Source organism: Diospyros lotus, chromosome 3, assembly GCF_014633365.1.
Source record: "Diospyros lotus cultivar Yz01 chromosome 3, ASM1463336v1, whole genome shotgun sequence".
NCBI lineage: Eukaryota > Viridiplantae > Streptophyta > Magnoliopsida > Ericales > Ebenaceae > Diospyros > Diospyros lotus.
This window is the reverse complement of record NC_068340.1, coordinates 29,727,203-29,753,838: the sequence shown is the minus strand read 5'-3', so window position 1 is coordinate 29,753,838 and position 26,636 is coordinate 29,727,203. Positions and strand designations below refer to the sequence as shown.

At 37.4% G+C, this 26,636-nt stretch overlaps 4 protein-coding genes across 4 annotated transcripts; 3 read left to right on the top strand and 1 right to left on the bottom strand.

Moving 5' to 3' along the window:
• Positions 1–5,446: 5,446 nt before the first annotated feature.
• LOC127796414 (epsin-3) lies at positions 5,447–7,433 on the top strand. The gene is made up of 4 exons (XM_052328550.1): positions 5,447–5,941; positions 6,210–6,332; positions 6,427–6,588; positions 6,687–7,433. The coding sequence occupies exons 1-4, from the start codon at positions 5,796–5,798 to the stop codon at positions 7,222–7,224; spliced, it is 969 nt and encodes a 322-aa protein (XP_052184510.1). The 5' UTR covers positions 5,447–5,795; the 3' UTR covers positions 7,225–7,433.
• Positions 7,434–14,821: 7,388 nt separating this feature from the next.
• Positions 14,822–15,781, top strand: LOC127797767 (cyclin-dependent protein kinase inhibitor SMR12-like). The gene has a single exon (XM_052330908.1). It carries the CDS (start codon positions 15,105–15,107, stop codon positions 15,513–15,515), a length of 411 nt encoding a protein of 136 aa, XP_052186868.1. The 5' UTR covers positions 14,822–15,104; the 3' UTR covers positions 15,516–15,781.
• Positions 15,782–18,426: 2,645 nt separating this feature from the next.
• LOC127796459 (uncharacterized protein At3g17950-like) lies at positions 18,427–20,817 on the top strand. The gene is made up of 3 exons (XM_052328613.1): positions 18,427–18,789; positions 18,939–19,085; positions 20,187–20,817. Exons 1-3 carry the CDS (start codon positions 18,778–18,780, stop codon positions 20,685–20,687), a joined length of 660 nt encoding a protein of 219 aa, XP_052184573.1. The 5' UTR covers positions 18,427–18,777; the 3' UTR covers positions 20,688–20,817.
• A 1,672-nt stretch (positions 20,818–22,489) lies between these two features.
• Positions 22,490–25,829, bottom strand: LOC127796157 (putative E3 ubiquitin-protein ligase XBAT31). The gene is made up of 8 exons (XM_052328154.1): positions 25,353–25,829; positions 25,205–25,264; positions 24,950–25,021; positions 24,758–24,879; positions 24,525–24,665; positions 24,329–24,436; positions 23,514–23,772; positions 22,490–23,288 (listed from the first exon to the last, which is right to left on the bottom strand). The coding sequence occupies exons 1-8, from the start codon at positions 25,530–25,532 to the stop codon at positions 22,881–22,883; spliced, it is 1,350 nt and encodes a 449-aa protein (XP_052184114.1). The 5' UTR covers positions 25,533–25,829; the 3' UTR covers positions 22,490–22,880.
• Between the last annotated feature and the right edge of the window lie 807 nt (positions 25,830–26,636).

Below are 26,636 nucleotides of genomic sequence, written 5' to 3'. Positions count from 1 at the left end.
ATATGTATCAGTCATTAATTTAGGTGCGCAATCATCAATTTGTGTGTATATGGCTTCTCGTTGAAGCAGAAGCAGTAGGCATTCTATAGATGATATATATATATATATATTATATATCATAAGACTTTTTGTGGAAGCAGGAGCAAGTTTGGCAGGATCATAGAGAATCATAGATTTATCTACATATATATATATGTTGGAGAAAAGCTAATCGTGGAAGCCTGGAGTAAGAAAAGAGGTGTTATATTATATATATAACATTAATGGGAAGCTTCCTGGAAAATGGGGCAATACCAGAAGCCACCATGGGAGAGCCAGATGATGGCCGCAACAAGCGAAGACGGTGGCAAAGAATGAAGCAAGGTCGCCGATGAAAAATACCGTCAATGGAGGTGAAGCTGCGGGCATAGAAAGCCTCCAACAAGTTGCTGGCATGGATGGAGGAGGTGACGCGCAGATCAGCGACAACAGTGTTGCTACCACGACGGTGGCTAAACGACAGCGAACGACAACAGTGGCGTTCAGCGGCGAACGATGGCCGCAGCAAGCAGCGATAATGGCAAACATGGTCGCTGAGAAAGCTCCGTTAATATCACTTTAGTTAAAGCTTATTCTGCTTGTTTTATCATTCTAGTGTTTTAACTATTATTTATTGGAGAATTGCTAGATATATAACAGAGGCAAAAGGTTTTAATTTGAACCAGCGAGGAAGAAGGAGAATCCAATGACCAAGTTGTCCCATGCCATATGGCATATTCAAGAGATTTTGGGGATTTCTATTTCTCCACACCTATTTCTTGGAGGATATTCCTTCGCAGCGGCAGCGGGGGATGATAGCTCAAATTGAAGAAGAAGTAGAGCACCCAAGAGGGAAAATTGGAAAACAAAATATTGTTATTCTTTAATTGCGGATGATGTAGATTTTATGTCGAACCGTGAAAATAAAATATTATTATTCTTTAATTACGGATGTAAATTTTATGTCGAACCGCGAGAACAAAATATTATTATTCTTTAATTGCGGATGTAGGCGTTACGCCGAATCGCGAAGACAAAAATTATTATTCTTTAATTACGGACGTAGGCATTTCGCCGAACTGCGAAAATAAAATATGGATATTCTTTAAAATCTCGTCATCAACTACAAATCCAAGCCAGCATGTGCACACGAAGACCGAGGGTCCGAAAGGCCTCGACAACGCAAAAACAAAGGATCAGATATGATCCTCGGGGGGCCCCGAACCCCCGAACACTCAAAAACAAAGGATCAGATTTGATCATCCGGGGGCCTCGAACCCCTGAACACTCAAAAACAAAGGATCAGATGTGATCCTCGGGGGGCCCGAACCCCCGAACACTCAAAAACAAATGATCAGATGTGATCCTTAGGGGGCGCCGAACCCCCGAACACTCAAAAACAAAGGATCAAATGTGATCCTCAGGGGGCACCGAACCCCCGAACACTCAAAAACAAAGGATCGGAAGTGATCCTCGGGGGCCCTGAACCCCCGACAACTCAAGACAAAAGGATCACATATGATCCTCGAACTCCTGACAACTTAAAATCAAAGGGGACCACCCCTAACAATTAAGGAACGAGTTCGAGGTTACGCACCTCGACCACCAAAGGCTCGAAGGGGACCACCCCTAATAATTAAGGAACAAGTTCAAGGCTTTGAACCTCGACCATCGAAGACCAAAGGGGACCACCCCTACTAATTAAGGCACCAGTTCAGAGGCTACGCACCTCCTCCAAATGAAGACCAAAGGGGACCACCCCTAATAATTAAGGAACGAGTTCGGTGCTTTGAACCTCGACCATCGAAGACCAAATGGGACCACCCCTACTAATTAAGGCACCAGTTCGAAGGCTACGAACCTCCTCCAAATGAAGACCAAAAGGGACCACCCCTAATAATTAAGGAACGAGTTCGGTGCTACGAACCTCAACCATCGAAGGCTTAAAGGGGACCACCCCTAACAATTAAGGGATCAATTCCAGGAATCACTCCCAAAACAAAAAGAAGGTTCAATGTAACCCCCCATTCGGTTCGAAAAAAACCTCCAACGAAACCCGAAGGATTAAGATTCTCGCTAAGCAAGCAACGTTACCTGAAAAAGTTGTCTCAAATGGATAGTAAAGCTTATCCTAGTACACCTAAATGGTTAAGGGCCAAGATTTTATGAGCTTTGGAAAGCAACCGAAAGAGAGAAATCTCAACCACTACAGCTTCGGCCAGCAGCTCCGAAGACGAGGCATGCAGCCTCGGCCAACGGCCCCGAAGATAAGGCACGCAACCTCGGCCACCACAGCCTCGTCCAGCGGCCCCCGAAGATGAGACACATGGCCTCAACCAACATAGCCTCGGTCCTAGGCCCCCAAAGCCGAGGCACGCAGCCTCGGCCAGCATGGCCTCAGCCCTAGGCTAAAAATAACAATAAAAATATATATATGTGTACTAATTTGAGAGCTGACCCTTCTCTACCATAGGAAAATCCCCGAACGTCTCTATCACCTCAAGCGACCTAAATCACCCTCTGCATGGGAAGAGTGAAAGGGCATTGTGGGACTTGAAAAGCGAATTCAGCATCCGAGATTGCAAATCCAATTTTTAATAGAACATTTTTACAGAGGCTCAGAAAAATAGTGACAATTACTCCTTCAGCTGCCCAACCTCCTCACTCGATCAGCTCAAGGAGTGGGGGGCAAGTGATGAGGGAATATTTATAGGGGGCAATTTTACTGTACTACCCCTAGGAGATTACCATTAACTTGGAGCCATATGTGCCAGTAAAGGCCAATATGCGATCGCCACGTGTCAAGTCTTAGGAGCTCCACTTATCCTTATAATCTCGATTATGATTTTGAACTAGCAAGAGATAAAGAGGAATATTCAATCAACCAATAATATCTCTAAATATCCCAAGAATTATCTCTATTAGGGAATATTATCTTTTCTCCCCATGGAAAGGGGATCAACCTCTCTTTTTGAAATATATCTTATCTCCTAAGGGAAAGGGTAACAGACATCTATAAATAGAGCACAGTCTCTATAGATAGGGGGATCTAATTCCTAAGGGACTTTTTTTTATTATCTTCCATGACTATTATATTCCTCGAAAATCCTATGAACTGACTTGAGCGTCAGAGGGATCACGGAGAGCAAGTCCACACCCTTTTTGCAGGTACTTGATTCGAGACAGAAGAAGATGATCGACTCTGCATCATCAATATTAAATACATCTAACCTTAAAAAAGATATATACTTATTTCCCCTAGACTATTACCCTTTAAAGAGCAATTATTAGAATTACCATTCCAAATAGAAGATGCGGGTCTGACATCTTCGGCAATACATTTGGATCCAGCAAACGGCTAAGAGCAGGTGCCAAGCCGAAGATGTGGAATTCACGTACAGAATTGGCACGTGCTGTTTGGTGCTGGACATTTTCCACCAAATAATATAATATAATATAATTATTATTAATTTAAACGCCGTTCATAAATTAACTTATTAATAAGATTAAAATAAAAAGAAGTGGGCAACGAACGGCAGTCGCCGTGCTAGACCAGACCTGGTTTGGCAACAGCATATCACCTAATCCTCCTCATATAACAAAGAAAGAAAGAAAGAAAGAATCACCACTTCTTAAACAATTTGCTACTGCCAGTCCAGCACGCGAATCTAACAAAACAAATATAGCAAGCGGGATGTTATGGCTGGCTGGCTTATGGGAGTGCCCGAGGAAAATTTCAGTATTTTCTATTAAACTGTAGTTAAGTTGATGAACCACTCGCAATCCCCTTTAACCTTTAAGAGAGAAAAATACAACTCAAAATTCATACTTTTTACTTTATAAATCTGACTGACGCACGCGTTCTTTAATGAATTCAAATGACATATTGTGACACCATTATCTTGTTCTTTTATTTTTTTTTATTTTAATATTATATAGTTTATATCTTATTATTATTGATAGGTGAGCATCTGTTTCTTTTATCAAGGGCTTCCACTACTTGATGTGTTTTCCCAAATAATTAAAATTCAACCTTTTGACCTCTATCTTCAAATTTTGAAAACTTTTAAAATTCTTCCTTCAACCCATAAAATCGCATTATTTGGCCGAAATCAGACTTTTAAATTGAACAGCTTATTTTTAATGTTTTTATTTAGTGTTTTTACTAAATTCAGTTGTTCCATTTAAAAGAAAAAAAGAAGAAGCAATTTTTGTTCGATTTCAAAACTTATATTTCAATTTTTAATTAAATAAGCCAAGTTGACCAAAACCATGTTTATTTTAAGTTATTCACAAAATTGCGACTCCAATAAGTTTAGATTGAATTTTTATCAATTATTTTTAACATTTATTGTTGACCAAATATAAAAATAAATTTTATAATTGAGAAATTATTTTTTAAATCTTCGAGAGCCTGTAAGATAAAAGCTAGTTAGAGGGTCGCAATTTGTTTATTTTTCCTTACATAAATAATTCGATACTTAAGTGAGTTCAATTAAAAATTAGAAGAGAACTCAAAGAGTTATTATAGTATTTTTGACAACCTTGAAGATGAGATGAGAGAGTCTCAATTCTTTTGAGATTGAAATTACCATTGTCTGTTCTAACATTTAAGACATATATTTTGGAGACAACTTAATGCATTTCTAACAAAGTAAGATTTAGAGGGGTCTTTTCTCAAAGAGTGCTCTCTTTTAATTCCATAAGCAAAAGTCATTAGAGTGTATCTCAAAAACCTTTTTTATAACATTTAATACATATTTTGAAAGTAAATTAATGTATTCCTAGCAAGATAAGATTTGAATGGATCGTCTCTAAAAGAGTACTGTTGCAGAAGTAAATTTATCAGAGTGTCTCTTAAGATCTCTTTTGTTAGGCAAGTCTCCTTGAGTCTTTTTCGAATTTATTCCAATCTCTTGGGTCTTTGAATTTGTCTTGAATTTAGCTCTATTGGGCCATTGTGATTGCTACATCAACATTGATTATTTTGATCAATATGATTAATTTATTTTTTAAAATTTAGTTTGGTTTGATCTTATTATAAATAAATTTAATTTAATTATTAAGTCCAAAATAACCGAATATTAAGCTACTCATTGTTGCATCACTATGCAATTGTAACATAGATAAAAAAAAAAAATCTGGTATTAAAAAATATTTTATGTCTTCATCGCATTTATATCACAACCCTATCTAATGAATATATATATAAAATCACAATGACCATCACACTCACACACGTAAGGAAATTTGCTACGACGAGACCCCATACATACCACAATACTAAATCCTCGTCTAAGGCTCAGCCCATTGGGACGGAAACGCGAGACCAACACCAACCTCCGTTCCTGGAAGCAGTGAAAACCTCCCTGGAACTAGCCAAACACGAAATTTCAAATTCAAACCAGAACCAGAAGAAGGCCCGCAATTCATTTGACGTTGACATCAGCTCTCCTCTCTCTCTCTCCCATGGAGTCCCAGTCTCCTATCGATTCAAAACCCACGACGCAGATACAGACACTTTACACTAACCTAATCTTTTAGAATCTCCCTGTCTCGCATCGTCATTTCCAATATTTCTTTGAACTTTTCGCCCCTTACTGACGTACCAATCTACAAAGTGCCATTAGAAAGATACAGATACAGTATTAGTTGCAGGAAGTGGATTAGTTGCAGGCCCATTTTTCTATTGTTCTAACCTCCTTCACGAAAGTAGTAGTGATGCAAGCTTCGTCCTCTTTGTGAATTTAGTTTCCTGTTTTATTCGCGGATCAGAAATGTCAATGGTAGGGGGGATTCACAGCAACAGTGGCAACATGGGTTCGCCAATTTTCCATGAGTTGAAGAAGCAGGCTTCCTTCTTCTTCAAGGAGAAGATCAAGACGGCCCGGTTGGCTCTCACAGATGTCACACCGGCTCAACTGTGAGTTGTCCTAATATAGATTAACCGTGTTTTACATTAGGGATCCAGATCTTAAGATTTAGTATTAGTTCGAGCTTGATTTTGATTAGAGATTACTTTTAGGCTTGTTTTATCTCTTGTAACTCTTTTTTTTTTTTTAAATATGGCAATCGTATAATTCATTCAAAGGAATACAAAATGAATGTTTTGAATCTCTTGTTGCTTCTTACATACAGAATTGTGAAATTGGTAAGAAGTTACTGAGCTTTTTGATTTGGGTTTTTGGCAGATTGACTGAAGAAGCCACTAACGCAAATCCATGGGCTCCGGACACGCGAACGCTGAAGACCATATCGCGGGCTGCTTTTGAAGTTGATGATTACTGGAGAATTGTTGAAATTCTGCACAAGAGGTTTTTGTTTTTTTTTTTTTTGTTTTTCTTGGGGGGATTGTTTTGATCTGTTTATTTTTGTGTTTCTGTAATTTTTGTGTTTTCTGTGGATCAGATTGGCTAAGTTTGATAGGAACAACTGGAGATTGTCATACAACGCTCTGATTGTGCTGGAGCACTTGTTGACCCATGGACCAGAGAGTACTGCAGAGGAGTTCCAATCTGACAGAGATGTTATTCGAGAGATGGGAAGCTTTCAATATATTGATGAGAAAGGGTCTTTCAACTCTTTTCTTTGTTCGGGGTTGTTCTGTTTTTCGGTTTTTTGTTCAGTTCTGAATCTCATCTCAAAGGGGCTGTGCTTTCCACATGCAGATTCAACTGGGGCCTCAATGTTAGGAAGAAATCTGAGAGGATACTGCAACTGCTTGAAAAGGGTCCTCTTCTCAAGGAAGAGAGAGACCGAGCCCGGAAGCTGACAAGAGGGATTCAAGGTTTTGGAAGCTTCTCCCACAGGGCTTCTTCAGCAGAAGGGATTCTGCAAGAATCATCTCATGGAACATTTGGAAGGTCTAATTCTCAATTTAATGAGAATGGAAATCAGGAAGAACAGATTTCATCCACAAAAGATGAGAATCTGATTGAGCCAAATGCCAGGTTCATCTCCAGCAAGAAAATTGAGAATTCCCAGATGCCTGAAAGCTCCGGTGCACCTGCTCGACTGAGTTTCAAAGAGAACATGGCTCCCGACGAGGAACTTCTAGGAGGGGAATCGGGACCCCTCTTGAGAGATCAGGAAGATGATTGTGGCATCGGAATATCCACAGAAGCAGATCACCCTTTTCATGACACTGAGAATCAAGCTACCGTCTCTCTACTTTCTAGGCCAGATCAACTCTTGCAAGCTTATTGAGACTTAAAATAGAATTGAGATGAGTAGACAACTTGCCTGCAAATTTTCTTTTACCTGATCTTGTTGTATTTGCAATAATAGTTGAGGATTCCTTGTATCTGTCACAATGTGTGTTGAGTCCCAGATGTAACTAAAGAAATGCTATGCTAAGAGCTCTACGGTGTTTGGTGGTTAAACATTTGTATTGCCGCTGTCAATTCGTTTCAGAAGCCAAGTTGTTACAAAGCACGCAAGCAAGAAAAGAGATGGACAAATTTTGATGCATCTGAGTTTGCTTGCATGTCTCGGAAAGTAAGTTCATTGAATCAGTGAAACAATTAACTCAACATCCACAATCTGAAGAAAAATGCAGAGGAAAACAAAGAGAGAAACAGATTTTGAGTCTAATGCCTAGATTGTTTTGTTTTGTATAACCAAAAGGATAACAACACATATTCCATTGATTAGATTGAAGCTCAACTACTAATCCTAAATTTCATTGGTCATTCTATTCTTTTGTCCTGTTTCCTCTGCAAGAAAACAGATTAAATTGAACTCAAACTTGGAAAACAATCTACAGCAAGCACTGACAGCTAATAAGTACCACAATTATCCATTCATATAATAAGATTAACCACAGCTTCTTCAAACCAACCCCACGCCCGGTGAGGCAGAATTTAAGTGTATACTAGGGTTGAGAGACTGATGTCCGACTAGAGCTTAACTTTGAAACTGAAGGGGCAATAAACATGCAGGCCTATATTCTCAGGGCTAGAAAATTATCCAATTTGCACTCATAACAACAAGATCAAATCGCAACAAGCATGAACAACTTCCCAAATGAAACATCCAAATTAATGGAAATTTTCTCGTATTTGGATAAGCCAATCCAGTGCAAAAAGTCAACAATTCATGCTTATGAAAATTTGATAATGCAAGAATCTGACTACCATCCTCACCAGTCTCCCGGTCACGGCCCCAACAACAAAATGACATGGGAGATAATAGAAGATTTTCAAGCAGCAACTTTACACGGCTTACTCTTCTCTCAACCTGAAGACCGTGAAGCATTTCCTGTGCACAATGGATGGCTCAGATTCATCATACTCTGCCTTTGCAACGCACTCCTGCAAGTGAACATCATCAGTAGAAACTGCCATATATCTAATCGCAGTTTTGGGTCAGCACTTGTATAAACATTGTCGCTCCTATTTTCTTTTTCTTCTGTTTTTTTTTTTTTTCCCCCGGGGTGGGGGTGGTTGTTGGATTCACACATTTAGAAACGCACACTTGATCATAAAGAGATCATATATCTTAGACTCGTGAATCTAACTACGTACTATCAAACGTCAAAAAACTATAGTATAATTGAATCTCATGAAGAAAGAGGCCAATCCACACTCCAGAATGGCAATGAGCCATAAGTAACGTATAAATATTCATAGGTGCAAACTAGATAATAGATACTGTTATGAAATCGACCAAATGAGAGAGAGAGAGAGAGAGACCTGATGGTTCGTTGTTCAGCAGCCCGCTGTGTCTTTAGCTTGAGTTTCGGTTGAAAAAGTTGGGGAGTGAAGCCTGTTGAACAATAACACACAGGGAAGAAGGAAGAGAAGAAAAACAGGGGACATTAGACCCGAATTTCTTATATACACTTAGGCTCCGTTTAGAATGAATCTCAAAGAAGGAACCCTTCATTACGAGGCCCAATTCGCCAGGCCATGTTGGCCCTGGATGCCTGATGCCATAGCTGTCTAAAGTCCAGCCCGTTCAACTCAAGAAAAATGTTACGTTGTTCGATGCGACAAATGTGAGAGGACGGGCGTGACCTCCCCTCCCCTCCCCCCACCCCCTCTTACTAGTTTGTATAGGATTTTGTCTGATGCAAGCAAGAGAATAGATCTCTTCAACCCAATAAGTCTACACCCATCTCACTCTTGAAACCATTACACATAATTAATACATAACCTATATTTTGCACTTTGTTCAATAAATCATAAATTGTAAATCGTACAGAACAACTAAGGACACGAAAATGTGTACACGAGTTTAGTTCTAAAGAAAGTCTAAACACTAATTGTCAGATATAATTGTTTACACATGAATTTAGTTATATATTGGTAGTAATTATTTTATATTTGTATAAGATAAATAAATGATAGATAAATTTATCAACGATAATTAGGAGATAGACCGAATTTATCTCTTTCTATTATAAATATGATTTTTCTCATTTATTTATATAACTAGTTATTTACAAATGAGTGCTTTCTCGCATAGAATTAAACACAATTTAATTTATAAATCTTTCTCTTCATATATTATCTAAGAGTTAGTTTTGGGGTATTTGTACCGTGAGTATGAGTGGTGGTTCTAACAATAACTACACACTGACTGTGGGCATTAAAGAGTTACTGTTTGGAACATTTAAAAGATTGTAATACAAGCTTAAGTTTGAAGTATGTAGATAATATATTTTTTTTCCGAGATCTCTATATATAATCTCTTATTAATTATTGGACTAACTTTAGGAATGTTGTAATAATATTATTTTTTATTTTAAATAAATTATTTATATATATACAGATTTATGAAAATATTATTTTGCTGTTTTTATTTAATGAGATGGAGTTGCATGCTATATATGATTATGCCATGCCCCCTATTCCTTGAGTTTTGGTTGGATTTGGTGTGATGGGAAATCTCTGTGCATGTTAGATGATACCGATGTTGGTACAAGCCAAAAGGATATCAAAATTTGGGGGGGAGATTAGGGAGGACCACAGGCCTAATGGGAAGGTGATTTGGGTACTTGTGCTGGGATGACGATGATGACGGATTGCTAGCTAGCAAGCTATATATTCTTAAGGGTCAGGGAAAAGGGTGAGAATTATTATATAAGAAAAAAGATAAAGATATAATAAGGTATGAGCAGCAGCAGCAGCAGCAGCAGGGGGAGGAAAAAGTCTGAGAGAGAGAGAGAGAGAGAGAGAGAGAGAGAGAGAGTTGAAAATAGGGGGTGGCTGGGTGAGATGATTGTTCGAGATTGGGGGATCATCAGACACCTCAAGACATCATAATGGGAGATGAGCGCAAGCGAAATCATTAGGCATGAGCTTGCGGCTGCAGCTGCAATTATTAGCCATGAGAGTCTGTGTTGCGTTTTGCACTTGCACTTCCACTCCCTCCCCCTCACTTTTAATTAATAACTAAGTAGTAATAGTAGTAGGAGTAGTAGTGTCAATATGATTTGATTTGATTTAATTTGTTCAAGTTTTTTTCTCTCTTAATTTGGGTGCCATTTTATTTTTTTTTTTTTGGAACGATTAAGGTTCAAGTATTATAAAAAATAATACTTCTATACTTTTTTATTATTCACCTAACCTCACTCAATTATTATGAATATAATACTTCACACAATGTGATTTGATCCAACATTACTTAATTATTATATATAAAAAATAAAAAAGTAGAAAAGAAATTTAAATACAAATTGTATACTAAAGTTGATCCATAAGACTTGTTCAATGCCTCTTCATTGCAGTATTTTAAATTTAACTTCCATGTTGGGTTGACCTAATTGATGAGTTTCATGGAAGAGAATGGGAATGAGAATCTTTTAAAATTATATTTTGGTTAATATGAAATGGTCGATTCTGTTGAGAATGCCTAATCCTCATTACTCACAAAATGAATCAAAATGAGACCATTCCATGATATATATATATATATATATATATGTTTTCATTTCACCACTATACCCTCAATTTATAAATAAAATTAATGCTTAATCCATCCCCAGCTATCTAACTTTTAAAGAAACGTGGACTTCAATATTTCAATTAAAATTTTATCATATTTCATCTTTCAACTATTTATTTTCATTCTTTTTAGTCCTTTATTTAATTAAGAGTTAATGGTCGAATTAATGATGATCACGGAAGAAAGAAATCTATAGTACACGTCAGATTAATTTTTTAAGGTGAACGCATAAGAGGTCCCTAAATTATTAAAAAAATATATAATTTTTAATCTCTCAACTAAAATTTTAACATTTTCTCCTTCAACTATTTGTTTACGCTACTTTTAATCCTTTAGTTAAGTAAGTCTTAATGGTTGAATTAAGAGTGAGAAATAAGATGAAATCTCTACAACAAATTAGACTAATTTTGACAAATTTATTTTTTCTATACCACTATTTACAAACTCAAATTGTCAATATATTGTGTACAATCACAAGTTTGTTTATTCAAGAAATCAAACTTTGTACAACTATTAATTAAATTTATCTTACAATTCCATTAAGCAAAAAGGAATTTGTTAAAATTCCTTATTATTATTGATTTAGCTACTTACTTTCAATTAATTAAAGAACTAAAGGGAATGAAAATAAATGGCTAAAATTTTAGTTGAAGGGTTAATTTTTTAATAGTTTAGGGATCTTTAAGTATTCAATCTCAAAAAAATTAATCTAACATGCAATAAAAATTCCGTCCTACGTATCACTGTTAATTCAACCATTAACTCTCACTTAATTAAAAAATTAAAGAGAATGAAAATAAATAATTAAAAAATAAAATATCACATTTTCTAAAATTAAATACTAGCCACGTTTGAATGGGCAGTTGTCCTATATTCTTCTTCTTCTTCCTCTTTTTCTTTATATTCTTCGTCTTCTATATTGCATTGCCACCTTTGATTTGAACCTAAACCAAAGCCTCCAATCTAAATCGTATAGCCATCGCCACCAACTTGCCTCCTCCATCACCGTATTCTCCTTCTTCTTCCCTCTTTTTCATCATCTTCTTCTCGTGCTTTGCTTCATGGCATTCATTAATCTGAACCCTAGCCACTGACACTCGCCACCCCCTTCTTCTTTCCCTATCTTCATCATAATCTTCTTCTTCTATGTTACTTCGCAATCGAAACTAGACATTGCCACTCATTACCCCCGACCTACCTTCCTCACTGACCTCTTATTTTTCTTCTTCTTCCTCTTTCTTCATTTTTATCTTCTTCTTCTTCTACGTTGGTCCCCACTGTCGCAATGACCCTAGCCATCATCCTAGCCTTTCCTTCCCCGTTTTTAATCCTTTTCTTTTTCTTTTTCTTCTCTTTTCTTCATTTTCATCTTATTCTACGTACGTTGCTTTGTAGCCGTCGACTTATTCTACCATCAATTTAATTCTGTTGCCACCACCCACCTTCGCCACCGATCTTTATCAACATCAATATTTTGAATTAACGTTACTTGAATTTTAATTCATGTATTTGCCATTTGACGAATTTTTATTCAATTATGTAAATTTATATCAAATTAAATGTGTTTTTAGCTCTTCAAAACAAAACAATTTTTTCTTATATTCAATAATCACATGAATATATTATTTTATTCACACCCAATAACATAAAAATAATAAGATTTTAAAACTTTTCATACTGTAGGGGTATTTTTGTAATCTGATTAGTGTATCAAACTTTTGTACCTATCAAACATAACAACAGAATTAATTAGTAATTTTATTATCATTCATATCAAATATAGCAATGAAATGGAACTATTTTGTATAGCCAAACGTGAACTTAGAAATATTCACCTCTAAATTAAATTTTAATATAAAATAATATAAATATTGCATAATTTTACTGAAAAATACAAAAATTTTGTTGGCAAATATTTTTTTGCTACCTAAACCCAAATTAGAAAAGATATTAGTTAGAGGAGCGGAGAGTTGACCCAAAATTAATTAATTAATTAATTGAGGTAGCTAGCTAGCTAGGTTGATTTGGTGTTATCTTTATGATTGGATTGATTTTAAATTTAAATTTATAGCTAGGCTCATCCTAATTATAATTAATTTGGATGTGTATTAATACAAAACATAAACCAATTAAACCCTCGTATGTGTGCCTCTAATATATATATACAAATATTAATAAGTCATATTAATTAATCTATATAAAATTAAGTTGTACTTGCGTAACAAAAGTTGGGAGAAATCAAAAAACGATCTTAAATCTTTAGCTGATTGAGAAAACAAACAAAAGAAGATATGATCCAAAGTCATAATTAAGTAATTAATGTTGTTTTATATGGTTGACAAATTAAGTAAGACAATTGCCATTTAGTAGAGGGGTGGGGGTGGGGAAGGGATAGAGGAAATTAAGTGGATGGGTTAGCAGCAAGGAAGTCGATAGATTCAAGGGGCCTGGGGAATCCTAGGTACAGAACCCTATGATTGATTGTTTCGTGCTTTGTACTCCACAAACTTATCAATCCATTTTCTATTCCCGGCCGGATATTGTGCAAAAATACAAGCAGCATCATGCATGGACTCTTTTTGGGACCCCACGTGATCATGTGTATATATATATATATATATATATGATCCAATGGCTGGGACTGGGAGATAACCAGCCGTCGGATCGGATGCATATATGTTTGCTGCACGGTTTGGAGGCTGCTGGATCCCATCTAATTAAGCAATGAGACCAAGTATTAATATAATTAATAATTTATGGAACAGGTGAAGCATTAATAATATTGTTTCTAAGTTAGGCTTATCAACTTTGACCCCTATATATGGCTATGGTCATCAACCTACTGCTCATCATCATGCATATATATACTTTAGGTTTAAGGGCTTAATTTGATAATTAAAAGGCTCATTTGATAATTTTAATTTGCACCTCAATCAGATTTAAATAGAAAATATTTCATATATATATATAGCTAGGAAGATTTATTTATATATAAAGATAATTGAGACTGCGATGCGAGTAGCATCATAGAATTGTTCGGCCATAGCTAACCACGCTTTATGACTAAGACATACTAAGTTTTTATATATATCCACCACGTATAATTGGAGTTTAATTACCTTCAATCGAAAAGAAAAATATTTTTTTTTTACAGAATCGGGCATAAAAATAATATATACGTATCCATGTTTTGTGGCTAAAGATATATTAAATTATATATAATTAACATATATATATCCACTCCATAATTTCATATAAAAATAATATCAAAATAAGCTAGTGAGAATGGTAGATGATCTCTTTAATGGATTTTTTTCTCAATGCATGAATAAAAATATAGAAGTCGTGTCATTTTATAAAAAAAATCTCTTAGTGTTACAATATCCATTACTTACAAAAGCATGCTAATTAAGAAACAGATTGTACATGTATAGCTTAGCTAGCTAGCTAGCTAGTTTACATTGATTTTGAAAGAAGAAGAAGAAGGAGGAGGAGGAGGAGGTGATGATGATCAAAAGGGCTGTTAATTCGATAATTTTGTGGCTTCGATTTAAAGAAGAAAATATTTAATATATATATATATAGCTAGAAATATACATATAAATAAGATATATGGAGGGTTTTACGTGAGATTAAAGATTGTGATAGATTACTCGAAAATGTCGCGAGAGAATAAGAGGCTTGGTGAAATTGTAGCTAACCACGTGCAGAGATGCATCAAAGTTCGCAGAAATCAGAAAAAGCTAGCGATTGCAATTCAAATGCAGATTTTACGAGTTTATTTAATGTCTGACTTGTCGAAAGGAAAAAGGAGAAAACCTCAACTCTCTCAAAGAAAGCCAGAGACTTTCTTAGATAAAAGAGCGAGAGATGTGTTGTGTTTTACGTGCATTGGATCCTTCGCCGAAGTGGGTATGAAAACCATCTCTCTCTCTCTCATCCAACCCGTTGAAAAGTAAAATCCAAACAAGTCCTTAAACAATTTGAGAACGATGGGGAGTTGATATGATTGTATTCTTGACTCCCACCCATTCTATATCTTTCATCTTTTCCATCTTCTACGAATTGCTCCAATATTCTCTCGTACGCTTAAAACTCGCGCTGTTTCTCTCTCTCAGTCGAAGAATCCGAAAGCCATGGAATTAGATTCTTTGTCAAGACCCACTTCCGAATTTCAAGATTACACTCAAAGTGCACCTTCAGAAGAAGAAGAAGAAGAAGAAGAAGAAGAACAAAAGAAAGCCGAGATCTTGGCCTCTTCTTTAAGGATCAAGATACCGTCGACTTTCGTAGAATTCAAGGAAGATGATGAAAACGACGGAGGGTTCAGAACTCCAACATCGCCGGACCAGAGAATCCCGTTGGTGCCGCAGTGCCCGCCGGCGCCGAGAAAGCCCAAGCCGCCATTGTTGAAGAGAAAGGCGTCATCTCCACAAATCCTACTTGTCCTGGACAGCGAATTTGATTCACTGTTTACTCCTCCTCTTATCATCACGGATCTTGCTGCAAAGATGAAGAAAGTTAGAACAGTAAAAGCCGCCAAATAACGTTGCCGTTTATATTATGTCAACCAGATCATAGATCAGTAGTTAGATTAAGGGGGTAGAGTTTCCATTAGTTCCATCGATCTCTTAATTTGTATAATGTCCAGAGTTCATTTTTCAAGGTGTTCAATGGGGTTACGCTCGTAACCCAGATCTGATTCCGTAAGCTAAAGCTACTAGTTAAATATCATTTGTTTACACATCGATCGTTGTTAGTATTCGGGAGTTTCACCTCTATCTAATTAATCCAGTTAGACTGTCTTTTTATCTGGTACAGGAGCTAGAAAATCGCTCTCTCTCTCTCTCTCTCTCTGATGGGTTAATGAGCAATGGGATCGTATTGACTTAATTTCCCAAGAGATCCAAACATGCTTCATTGGATTCACCAGAAGGGTGAAGAAAACCATGATGTATATTCTCTGCGGGGCATAAATTTATCAAATAGCAATTGCTGTCTCTAACTCCAATGCAACTTAATTAGTTGGGGAAAAAAAAAGTCAAGGTTAGTTTTGCTTCTGGCTGCCTGCTTAATTGTTGCAATTATTTAGTTGGTTTGAATAGCTTTCTTAAACTTTCATGCCTCCTTAAGCTTTAATCACATGAGACAAATAAATAAATAAAAGCTAGCTAGCTATATAGATCCACCTAAAAGAAACAGATCCAGTGTAGCCACAACTAGAAGAAACTGCGTTGTTTCCGGCCGGCTGGCAGCATCTGGTTGATACGGATTTCACATGCTGATAATATATTCAAGAAAATATTGGATTTTGTCTTCTAGTTTTTACTTATTTTCCCTTGGCAGTTTGTGTTATATTGTTTCCCTGTAATTTGCAACTGCATGTACTGTGTGTTTTCACATAGAAGAAGCTTTTCTTCTGATCTTCAGACGTTTGAAATAATTAAAGTTTCTTATAAGATATCCAGAGAAGATGGAAGAAGAAGAAGAAGAAGAAAAGCTTCTTTCTAGACGCGCTTATATCAAAATAAATTTAATATTAATTATATAACATGATATGGCTTGCTTATATTCATCATGTAATGAGAAAGAATAAAAAAAAAACACATTAATTAAAGTGAATCATTATTACAGAAATCTTGTCGCCATATCAATTTAATATATAGCATCGTTCTCCTTAATTATATAATATACATATATATGTGTGTGTATTGGAGTCTAGGGTATTAAAAAGCTCTTTTGTTAATAAAGATCCTTAAATAGTTTCAAAGAAAGATGTAGAGAGAGAGAGAGAGAGAGGCAGGGAGAGGAGTGCAAATTAACGGGCTTATTTATTCCCTTCAGGAAAAGTGTAGTTTTACATATTTTTGTATAATAATAAATACCGCTAAAAATAATGTGATAGTAGCATCTTTATATATAATTAGAAGGTGCTATGTTAAATTTTGTATTTGTAATTAAGTACATATATATAAATACCATCTTATGTACAAATCTATTTTTGTAGTATTATTATATATATTATTATTCTTAATGTTATGACCATAACCATAAATGTATCTAGCTGTATATGGGTTTGTTGTCGTGGATGGGTTGATCCATTCTCCATGTCGATCTCCTTTCTGGGCCGGCACTGGGCATTCTGATGGACTAGTATTGGAGAAGTAATTAGCAGACAGATGGATGAATCTCTTTATCTACCACTGGCAGCCTGGGTTGGGCCTACCTTCAGCCCACTGGACCATCATCCACAGTAATTTATCAATGGCCAGTCAATCTTCACTATTCTTTAGACAAGATTATATTCTTGAGATTACCGCGCTCTGAGCAATCTCCCATCGCTCGTGCTTTTTATTTTAAAAAAGGAGGTAAATTATAAATAGAGGTTTTACCTCACTGCACAAGATAAGGAATCGAATTCACAACTTATTAGTGCGAATCTCAACTTATCATAGATCAATCATATCAGTTCTGAGAGTGACAAGATTATATTTTTGATTATATATATACTTGCACAGAATAAAAATATATCTTTATTACACCAGGCTATCTGCGCTGTTTTATTGCAGAATAATAATAATAATAATTATGAGAGCATAACACTAATACTTTCATAATTATAATAATTAGAATATCCTAATGAGTGCATCAGTTTATTTTTTTTGGTATATCATTACGGTTTGAAAGGGTTTATCCACAGTGAAGTGCCATAAATCCTTAGCGATCCATTGGATTCCATGAGATGGACCTCTAAGCAAGAAAACTGGAGAAAATGTCGAGAACCAATTGATGGCTTTGAACTAAATCATTTGGATGGGTCTCCACTGGCCATGACCAAAGTTATCGTGTTTAGTTGAAAAATGCTGGGAAAGAAAATCTCTCAAAAGTCAAAAAAGCAAAAAAGAGAAGAGCCAATATTACTGTTTTTAAGCATTCAGCTAAGGGCTTCGATTTTTTGTTGAACAAAAATTATAGAGAAAAAAAAAACAAGATGCTTGAAGCCCAAGGCTGTATGTATACTCTCTTTTTTCCATACCAAAGCCATCTTTTTTTCAAACTCCTTCAACATTGAGATTTGCAGTTTCAATTTTACCCCCCCCCCCAAAAAAAAAACAGAAGAAGAAGAATATTGACGTTACCTTTAGCCCCATGACTCCAGATTTTTTATTAACCAAAAAATAAACAAATAATTAAGTGCCAAACCAGGAGGCTTTGAACCAAAGTAAAAGGTGCACTCAAGAAGGAAGGGGGGAAGATTTTTAACATTCATTATGCTTATATTGCCAAACAAGAAAGCAAAAAAAGTGCCACTCTTTTCGCCCCTTTATTATCCTGACCCTTTTTCTCTGTATTGAAGGGATAATTGGAGGATAAATAGACTGATGAGCGGGACACGAGGCTATCACTTTACCAAAGAGGTAAAAACAAAGAGATTTGAGAGAATTTTGGGTGGGGAGGGGGGCAAAATTGTCATTTGAATGGAGGACAGCTTCCCTATCCCTCCTTTGTTGGCTTTTATTATTTTTATAGGCAGAAAATTATGCTGTTTCTTCTATGCCATCAACCAAATCAAGAGAAAGCACAGAAGGGTGCTTAGGAATGATAAGACCCCTCTAATCATTTGTCACTCTTTTTGACTCTTACTCGTCGTTCTCTCTCTCTCTCTCTCTCTCTCTGTTCGCCATTTTCTTGACCGAATATAACCACCTTCTTTCTGTGGTGTATATGGGTTTTACTTTGTTCATCTTTTCTCCGTTTCTGTTGTTTAACAGTGGAGCATACTGGTGAAGTTACAGGCCTCTATTTCTGATGGCACGCCAGGTATTTGTTTGTTTGTCTCAGTCAATTTGTTCTGGATCTTTTGGCTGCTTGTTCGCTATTTTGCTCGGGTTGTCCGGCGTTTTCTTCTGATTATTTCTCTGACGATGGGTCTGCCTTCTACTATTCTGACTGATTTGATTTGATCGCAGGAGGAGGGATGGCCACTAGGATTGCAGCCACTGAATGTGAGAGTGAATGGACTGTTCAGGAACCATGATATTTTCGGATCTTTCAACAGTTTGCTCAGTGGTTCACCTACTTCCTCTACCGACTCTTCGTCAGATTTAGATACAGAGGTCAGTAAAAACTGCCACAGAATACTATGGCAGAGCATTTTTTTCATGTTGTTTAGGATTAGGCAGAATAAAACTCTGGAAATATGCTATTTGGAAATGAACTGCTTTTCTTTTGTCATTTGAAATCACTTGCTTTTCTTTTCTTGATTTCAAGTTTGCAATGGAATGATCTCCATCGAAGTGAAAAATTACTGATTTATTTGTTAGAAATGAGGGAGTGAATTAGAACTTTCTTTGATCTTCAATAATGAAGGCCTAGGGGAGAGTAAACAGTGAGGTAACAAGAAGTTCGCCTCTTGCCATGAGAATTCTTGTGATTGGAATCAAATGAGTTCAAGGGAATTTTCTTTTAAAGCAAATATTCCAGGAAGTAGATAAAGTTTTCAACCATTATCAGCTAATTGGATCCTTCTACTATATGATTCACTGATTCCTAATGTCACTTAGCACAAACACACAGCCCAACCAAAACTTAAAATGTTCACCTTCTTGAAGGAATGTGCATCCTCTATGGTGCAATGCTTTAGAATGGAAAGGTTGGGCATGAGCAGGTTTGCCAAAACTTCTCCCGATTCGAACAGGAAAATCTTCCTCATTTTTCACCAATACTTAACCATGTGTCTCCCCCAAATCTCAATATTCCTATCTGTTTTTTCTTCTATTAGAATCCATAGGAAACTCCTTTACAAGTTTCAAGGTTACTAGTTCAAGTCTGGTAACCAAGAGTAGGAGACCAAGAAAACTGCAAAAGATTTTAGTCTTGCATGAAAAAAGATAGTTTTTGTCGTGGATAATTTGTTACCTGAGCAGATAATTGGGACGAGTTAGTTAAAACGGAAACAAAGTTATGTCTGAATCCAATTCTGCACCTGAATAATGAACAACAAATTTCCCCATACTCGACACATTAGGGTCAAATTGGATTGAGCACGGGTATGATACAATAATGAGAAAAACAAAGGGTAACAACAAGAATATAGCTGCTACTATGAGCACCACTTGTATGACTCTCCCGTGATGATGATGGTAACAATTTTGGAAGCCTAATTTCTGAAGATGCATAACTGGTTCTTACCGCACTATATTTATGATTGGCTTCAGTCCACAGGCTCTTTCTTCCATGACAAGAGCATAACACTCGGGAGCTTAATGGGTGTTTCCAGAATTGTAGATCTGCCCAGAAGAAGATCAACAAGGGGAATGAGATCAGAAGTTTCAGGCGGCCACAAGGCGGGCTTCAGGTCCAGAGCTTGGTGTTTCTCTCTTTGCCCCACAGACAGCACAGATGCTGAGTCGACAGCGAACAACAACAACAGTAACAGTAGTAACAATGGTAATCCACCATCGCTTGGCCACTTTCTTGCAGTGGAGAGGAGGGCTGCTAATGAAAATAGGAGGAACCATATCAACCTTCTTTATGGTCCTGATGATGAGATTGCTTTGGCTCAGCCCGAGAGTGCGCCGAACTCACTGTTCGTGGATGGGCGGGTGGCTCCTCCTTGTTCAAGTCCATGGCTGGGATCAGATGGTGAGAGGAGGCCGCATGGCAATGGCTGTGGAGTTCCAGTCCTCTTCTCCTGCGTGTGTGGACAAGCCATCTAGGAAATTAGCTAGCTTGCCCAAAAACTCTTGTGTTTCTCCCATTGATGATTGATGATTTGATTTGTAGAAGAGATTTTGTTTTGCGGCCAAAGGTAATTTATTTCCACTGACTTCACAAGTGAACTCTTAAGCTCTCTATCAATCCAAACTTCACGCTCCAACTCAATTTCGAAAGCTACATGCAGTCTGGTACGCGTCAATAGTGTAACACATAATACATTTACATATATATATATATATATATAACTAATCCAAGCGAAAAGATAAAAAATTAAAAATTAAAATTAAAATTAAAACAAGAACAGAACATGATATCTAGTTCATGAATGGGGCGGCCTTACAAGTATTATCTGGTTTGTTTAAAAATATAAAAATATTATTATATCCGTCTTTGTTTAAATCAAATCAGTTTATCACCCAACGTTCTGAAAAGAAAGAGTTTTGTTGAATGATTCTAACTCCTTACCTACCAATATATTATTATTGTCACTTGAAATTAAATTAAAAAAATTGCAAGCCCACAGCTATCACATCACATCGCATCCCATCCCATCCCATCAAGAGGAAATAGTTGGGTAGCATTAATTAAAAATCATTATTTATGCCACATTCCAAACCAAACCAAAACAAAGCAAGTTGTACGTTAGGATTAGGTGGCCTGGCCTCCTTCCTTTTCTTAATAAGACTGCCTGCCTGCCTGCCTTATCCGTAATGCCAAATAACCCTATCTATCTTCCATCTTGTATTTCAATTGTCAAGTGTTGCATGTCTGGAAGAATTAGCAAGATTTCCATAACCCAGAGAGAGAGAGAGAGAGAGAGAGAGAGTAGCAAAAACATGTGAAGCAACACATGGAATTATATTTAAAATACAAAACTTTGTACCAACATTTTAGTTAGTAATGAGGGAGGGAGGGCCAACCAATTATAATTAACTTGGAGGAGAATATTAATTCTGTAAAATTTGTAGTTATAATTTTTGAATAATAATAATGAATTAAATTATTATTCTATATATTCTGCGTCACGTAGTCGCTGGCATGGCATGGCATATTGGAGAGTGGAGGGAGGGGAATCTCAGATCATCAAAATCAACGCGTCCAGTCCAGTCTAGATGAAAAAAAAGAAAGAAAGAAAATCTCTGTCTATCCGTCCGTCTCCCACTTCCTAACGTTATGTCACTTGTCAGCATGCATGCATGCATATATGGATGGTTGGATTTAATGAACAGCGAGAAAAATAATTAGAAGCAGAGAGGAGAGGAGGGCAGAGACAGGCAATAGGAGAAAGAAAGAAAAATAATTAGGAGACATGATCACGTGACATCCAGAGCATCGCGACAGGCTTTCTCTAAATTATTACCTTCTTCTTTCAATGATTGTTGATTGAATATATAAATTCGAAATAAATCAGTCGCATTACATTTACATAGAACGAACGTTGGTGGCAGGCAATTTGCCTAGTCCCGAGTCCGTTTCTTTCATTTCATTTCATATATATATATATATATATACGGATAAGGCCACATTTTTCGCCGCGCCGCTCCTTTCTTTCCCTTTTTAGTCTTCAATTCAATATGTATTACTCTCAAAACTCATTTAAAATATTCATTAGACTAGACACAACATCAAGAGATTTGAAATAGTTGACGACGCCTGAGAGTTCACCTACAATATCTACTCTCACAAACATCTTATCTTATAGGAACAATTTATCAAATCGTATAAAGATTTCTAGTAAAACCTTAGCTAAGCTCCTTCACAATAAATAGAGCATTATAAATTAATTAATACCCTCCCCCCCTCTCGATTAACCTTTGATCCATTTATGCTCGGAAAATCAACAATTAATTACCAGGGGGGGGGGGGGGGGGGGGGGGGGTAAAATGAGGCCACTCGTAGGAGAGAGATTCAAACTTAATTAAAGGTAGGCAGGCAAGCAAGCATTTCTCCCATCACATCACCACCAACCATATATATCTAATTAACTCTGGAACGCAGCTTTCTAATATGAAAATAACTACCGCTCTAATCGTAAGCTTTCAAAGCAAACCAAAGATTACAACAACAAGAAGAGCGCAGAACTTAAATTTTCACCCATCCCCATCTGCAGATCACTTCCTTGCTTATTCAATAATTTCAAGAATCAACGATGCAGATGGCGATCCATGCATGTCTCAAAAGGAATTGGAACCCTAATTTTGCTGGGCATCAACCCAGCAAGGTTTGTCAATCCACTCATTCTCGGCAGCAATCCTCCCGGAGCCCCGGCCACCAAGTTTACCAAAGGAGCCAACCGCAGACAAGCCTTTGAAACTGCTGCTGCCCTCGCTGCAATTCCAGGACTTCCTCGACCATACTTTCGAGGATGCGATGCCATGGTCAGTATCATCACCGCTCTTGAACTTGGCAACCACAAGTCGAGCAATGCTGCTCCGGCAAAAAGGGCAAACTGGAGCTGCAAGGCATGCTGTTGTTGGGTTCGGCTTGTTGTGGCAGCACAACGCTAGCATGCACTGTGCACACATCTGGTGGCCGCAGTCTTGCACTTGAAGCGAGCAGACTTGGTCAAAGCATATGCAGCATAACTCAATCTCATTTACCTGGCATCATACCATTCGTTGTTTCACTCTAATACCACTTGTTGATATAGATATAGAAATCCTATCTCTACCAACTTTGAGTTGGGATATCCAAATTTGAGTTTAAGGCAATCTCAACGTTTTGATTGTGAGATGTTGCTTCTTGGCATATAATTCAATTTCAACAAGAATTTGAACAGGAAATCAGCTTTCATCACTCATTGAGTAGGATTAAAGCAAAATTACCTCAGAACCATTGTCGTCATTTCCATGATCAGAATGTGATGGAGATGGAAGCGAGAATGATGTGCCCTTCAAAATGTTCTTCTCCCTCTCCCTGTTTGCCTCCATTAGGGCCCGTTCTAGCAAAGCTTTTGCCTCTGCATTAAGCTCGCTAATGAACTTCAAAGGCGATGGCCATACAAGAGGCTCTGCCGATGAAGGATTTAGCAATGCTGCACATGCGACATGCTTGTACTTTAGAGCAACTGTGTAAGGCATTCTCCTGTGCCAACCCAAAACCAAAGAAAAGGCTTATTTTGAGACTTTAAGCAAAAATTGGCAAAGAGAAAGAAAGTGTGTAAAGTTATGCATAAAAAAGCAGGCCAAATTTTACAAGTTGAAGTTTTGCACCTATAACGCCTTCAGATCCAACTAAGATAAAGAAACAACCCAGTACAGGATAACCAGCTGTGTAAAAAGATGTAAATTATCCTCTGGTCTTCTCTGACATGGCTTTTTTCAATTTGAAGGAGATGAAAACTTATAGGAATTATTCTGGAATGAGGGAATGCAAAATGGCTATACCCATGAGATAGACTGAAATATGTTCACGCAATAGAGATTTTTTTCATGTAGCCAGCCCCACCTTCTTGGATTAAGGCTTGTGATGATGAGAAATTATGAGATATGTTCAAGTTTTGCACTTACGATGCCTAAACAACTTTGGAAATGGATTATATCAATAATTCCTAAACAGGAAATGATCGATTGAATTAGCAACAAAGATATGAATCTGCATTATTCATCTCAAAGATCAAGTCCAGTAGAAAGTTCAATACCCTGATCCGTCTCTTTGAAGCCTATCAGCACCCCATGCCAACAATTCTCGAATGCAATCAAGAGAACCCCCTCTAGCGGCCAAATGGAGAGGAGAACTTCCAGGAAATCTTTAAACAAGTATGGAAAACAATTTTAATCATATACCCAACTAAAACCATAAATTGAAACATAACTAAAATCCAAATAGAACCATACCCATATCTGCCAGTTGCCGCACTCACAATGGCTCCATTGTCTAAGAGAATATGTACACATTCAGGCTGGCTCCTGCGAGCCGCCAGGTGCAATGGAGTTGCCCCTTGACCGTCTCTAATATTTACAAACCGCGAAAATCCCCTGGAACCCAATTCAATTCAGGGATTATCCAATCAAGAATTGTGCTAATCAATTCAATCCAGAGAGAGAGAGAGAGAGAGAGAGAGAGATACCAAGAAGCGGCCACATGAGAGGAACGGGCAGCAGAGAGAATGGCTTTAAGGCAATCAGAATGGCCATAGTAAGCAGCATAATGCAAGCAGGTTCTTCCATTAATTGAATCAAAAGTCAAAATCTGGTCAAAATTCCACGATCAGCCTAAACAATCAACACAAGTTCACGAATGACGAGGAATTTGAACCTACATTAGCTCCAGCTTGAATGAGTTTCTCAACACTAGCGATCTTGCCATGCATTGCTGCCAACATTAATGGTGTCTAAGCCATTCACAATCAACATAAATTAGAACTCAGTAAAACTGCAAATCCATAAATCAAGCATTTATCGGCTACCCAGATGTCACATTCTGTTTGCAACTCTAAATTTATGTAAATTGATGGAAAATACTGAAATTCCCCTTCAATTTTCTTGCAGCCAATCGAGCGTTCAAGCATGCTCACCTGCTTATGACGGTTCAACAAATCCGGATTCACGGATCTATCCACAAGCATAGACAAAATCTGAAACAAAACCACCAAACAAAATTGAAAGCCAATCAAAATCCTGGCAAAGGGAATTTCGTATTTCAACAAGAATAGGAAAGCCCACCTCGATCTGCCCATTGGCGGCTGCGACGTGAAGAGCAGAATGGTGATCGTACGTAGTGGTCCGGAGGATTCGGGTCGGGTCTTTCTCCAAGAGAATCTCGACAGTCTCCAGGTCGCCAGACTGAACCGCCCTGAACAGCTCATGTTCTTGGCTTCCCGTGCAACTGAGCCCCTGACCCATCGCTTCCTAATAACCTTGCCGGAGACTCTCGACCTCAGTCATTAGCCGCCGTCCACGGCGGCAGAAGTGATGGTGGTGGAGGCGGCGCCGATGGTTAGATGGCAAGTTCGCATTTAAGCACCGACTCTTGTCCCCGCCTCCGTGTCTGTACAGAGTTGGAGGGGGGGTGGAGAAAGAGAGAGAGAGAGAGAGACGGGGTCGCGGGCAGCTGACCGCGACGGATGGGGGCAGTGAATAGGAAACAGACGCAGACGCTTGGGGCAGCAGTCAGATATTATTTTGGGGCTGGTTGTATTATTAAAAGTTCCGATTTAGTCAGAGCCTCCTCCTCCTGTCCGAACTCCGAAGGTGAAAGTAAGTTTTTACATACACGCTCGCGCCATGCCTCAAGATCGATCAATCAATCAATCAATCAAAATGGTGCTAGAATTATCAACCGTCGGATATTGCGTTCTTCATCTGCACCGTCGGATCAGGCTAGCCTTAAACCAACAGGCGGATGTGGATCGCAGTCGCACCTTTCCATTCTGGAAAGTAACAGTCCTTCACGTCTGACAGTGAAAAATTATTATTGCCGGTACGCGTATTTGATTTCTACTTTACATAAAAAAAAATCTCATATTGAGACTTATTTTATAAAATCGAAAAGAATAAAAAATCCTTGTCTAAAATATAAATTTGTAAGAATTGTCACTACATAGCCCAACGCTCGCCCCTCTCCTCTCTCTTTTTTCATGGTTGTACGATAACTGACTATCGTTGAATGCAACGACAATTGATAAGACAACGATACTAGCAACAAAATGTGACGTGACGATCGCACGATCATAAAAAAATGGAGAGAGGTGAAGGCTGGTCAAGGGCATTTGGGTCTTTTTGACCTCATTTGGTAAGTCCGTCGAGCAGTATAGAATAATCCCGCGTATTTATCTATTTTAATTTTCTCATGAGATAATAAAAAATTATGTTTTTAATAAAAAATAAAAATACTACTTAATTTCATTTTTGGCTTTAATTGGACATTTTGTTCTTCTCAAATATTTCCTAATCCCACTTTTTAATTCAAAAAATACTACTTGTACTTCTAGAGGCCGTAAAAAGGAG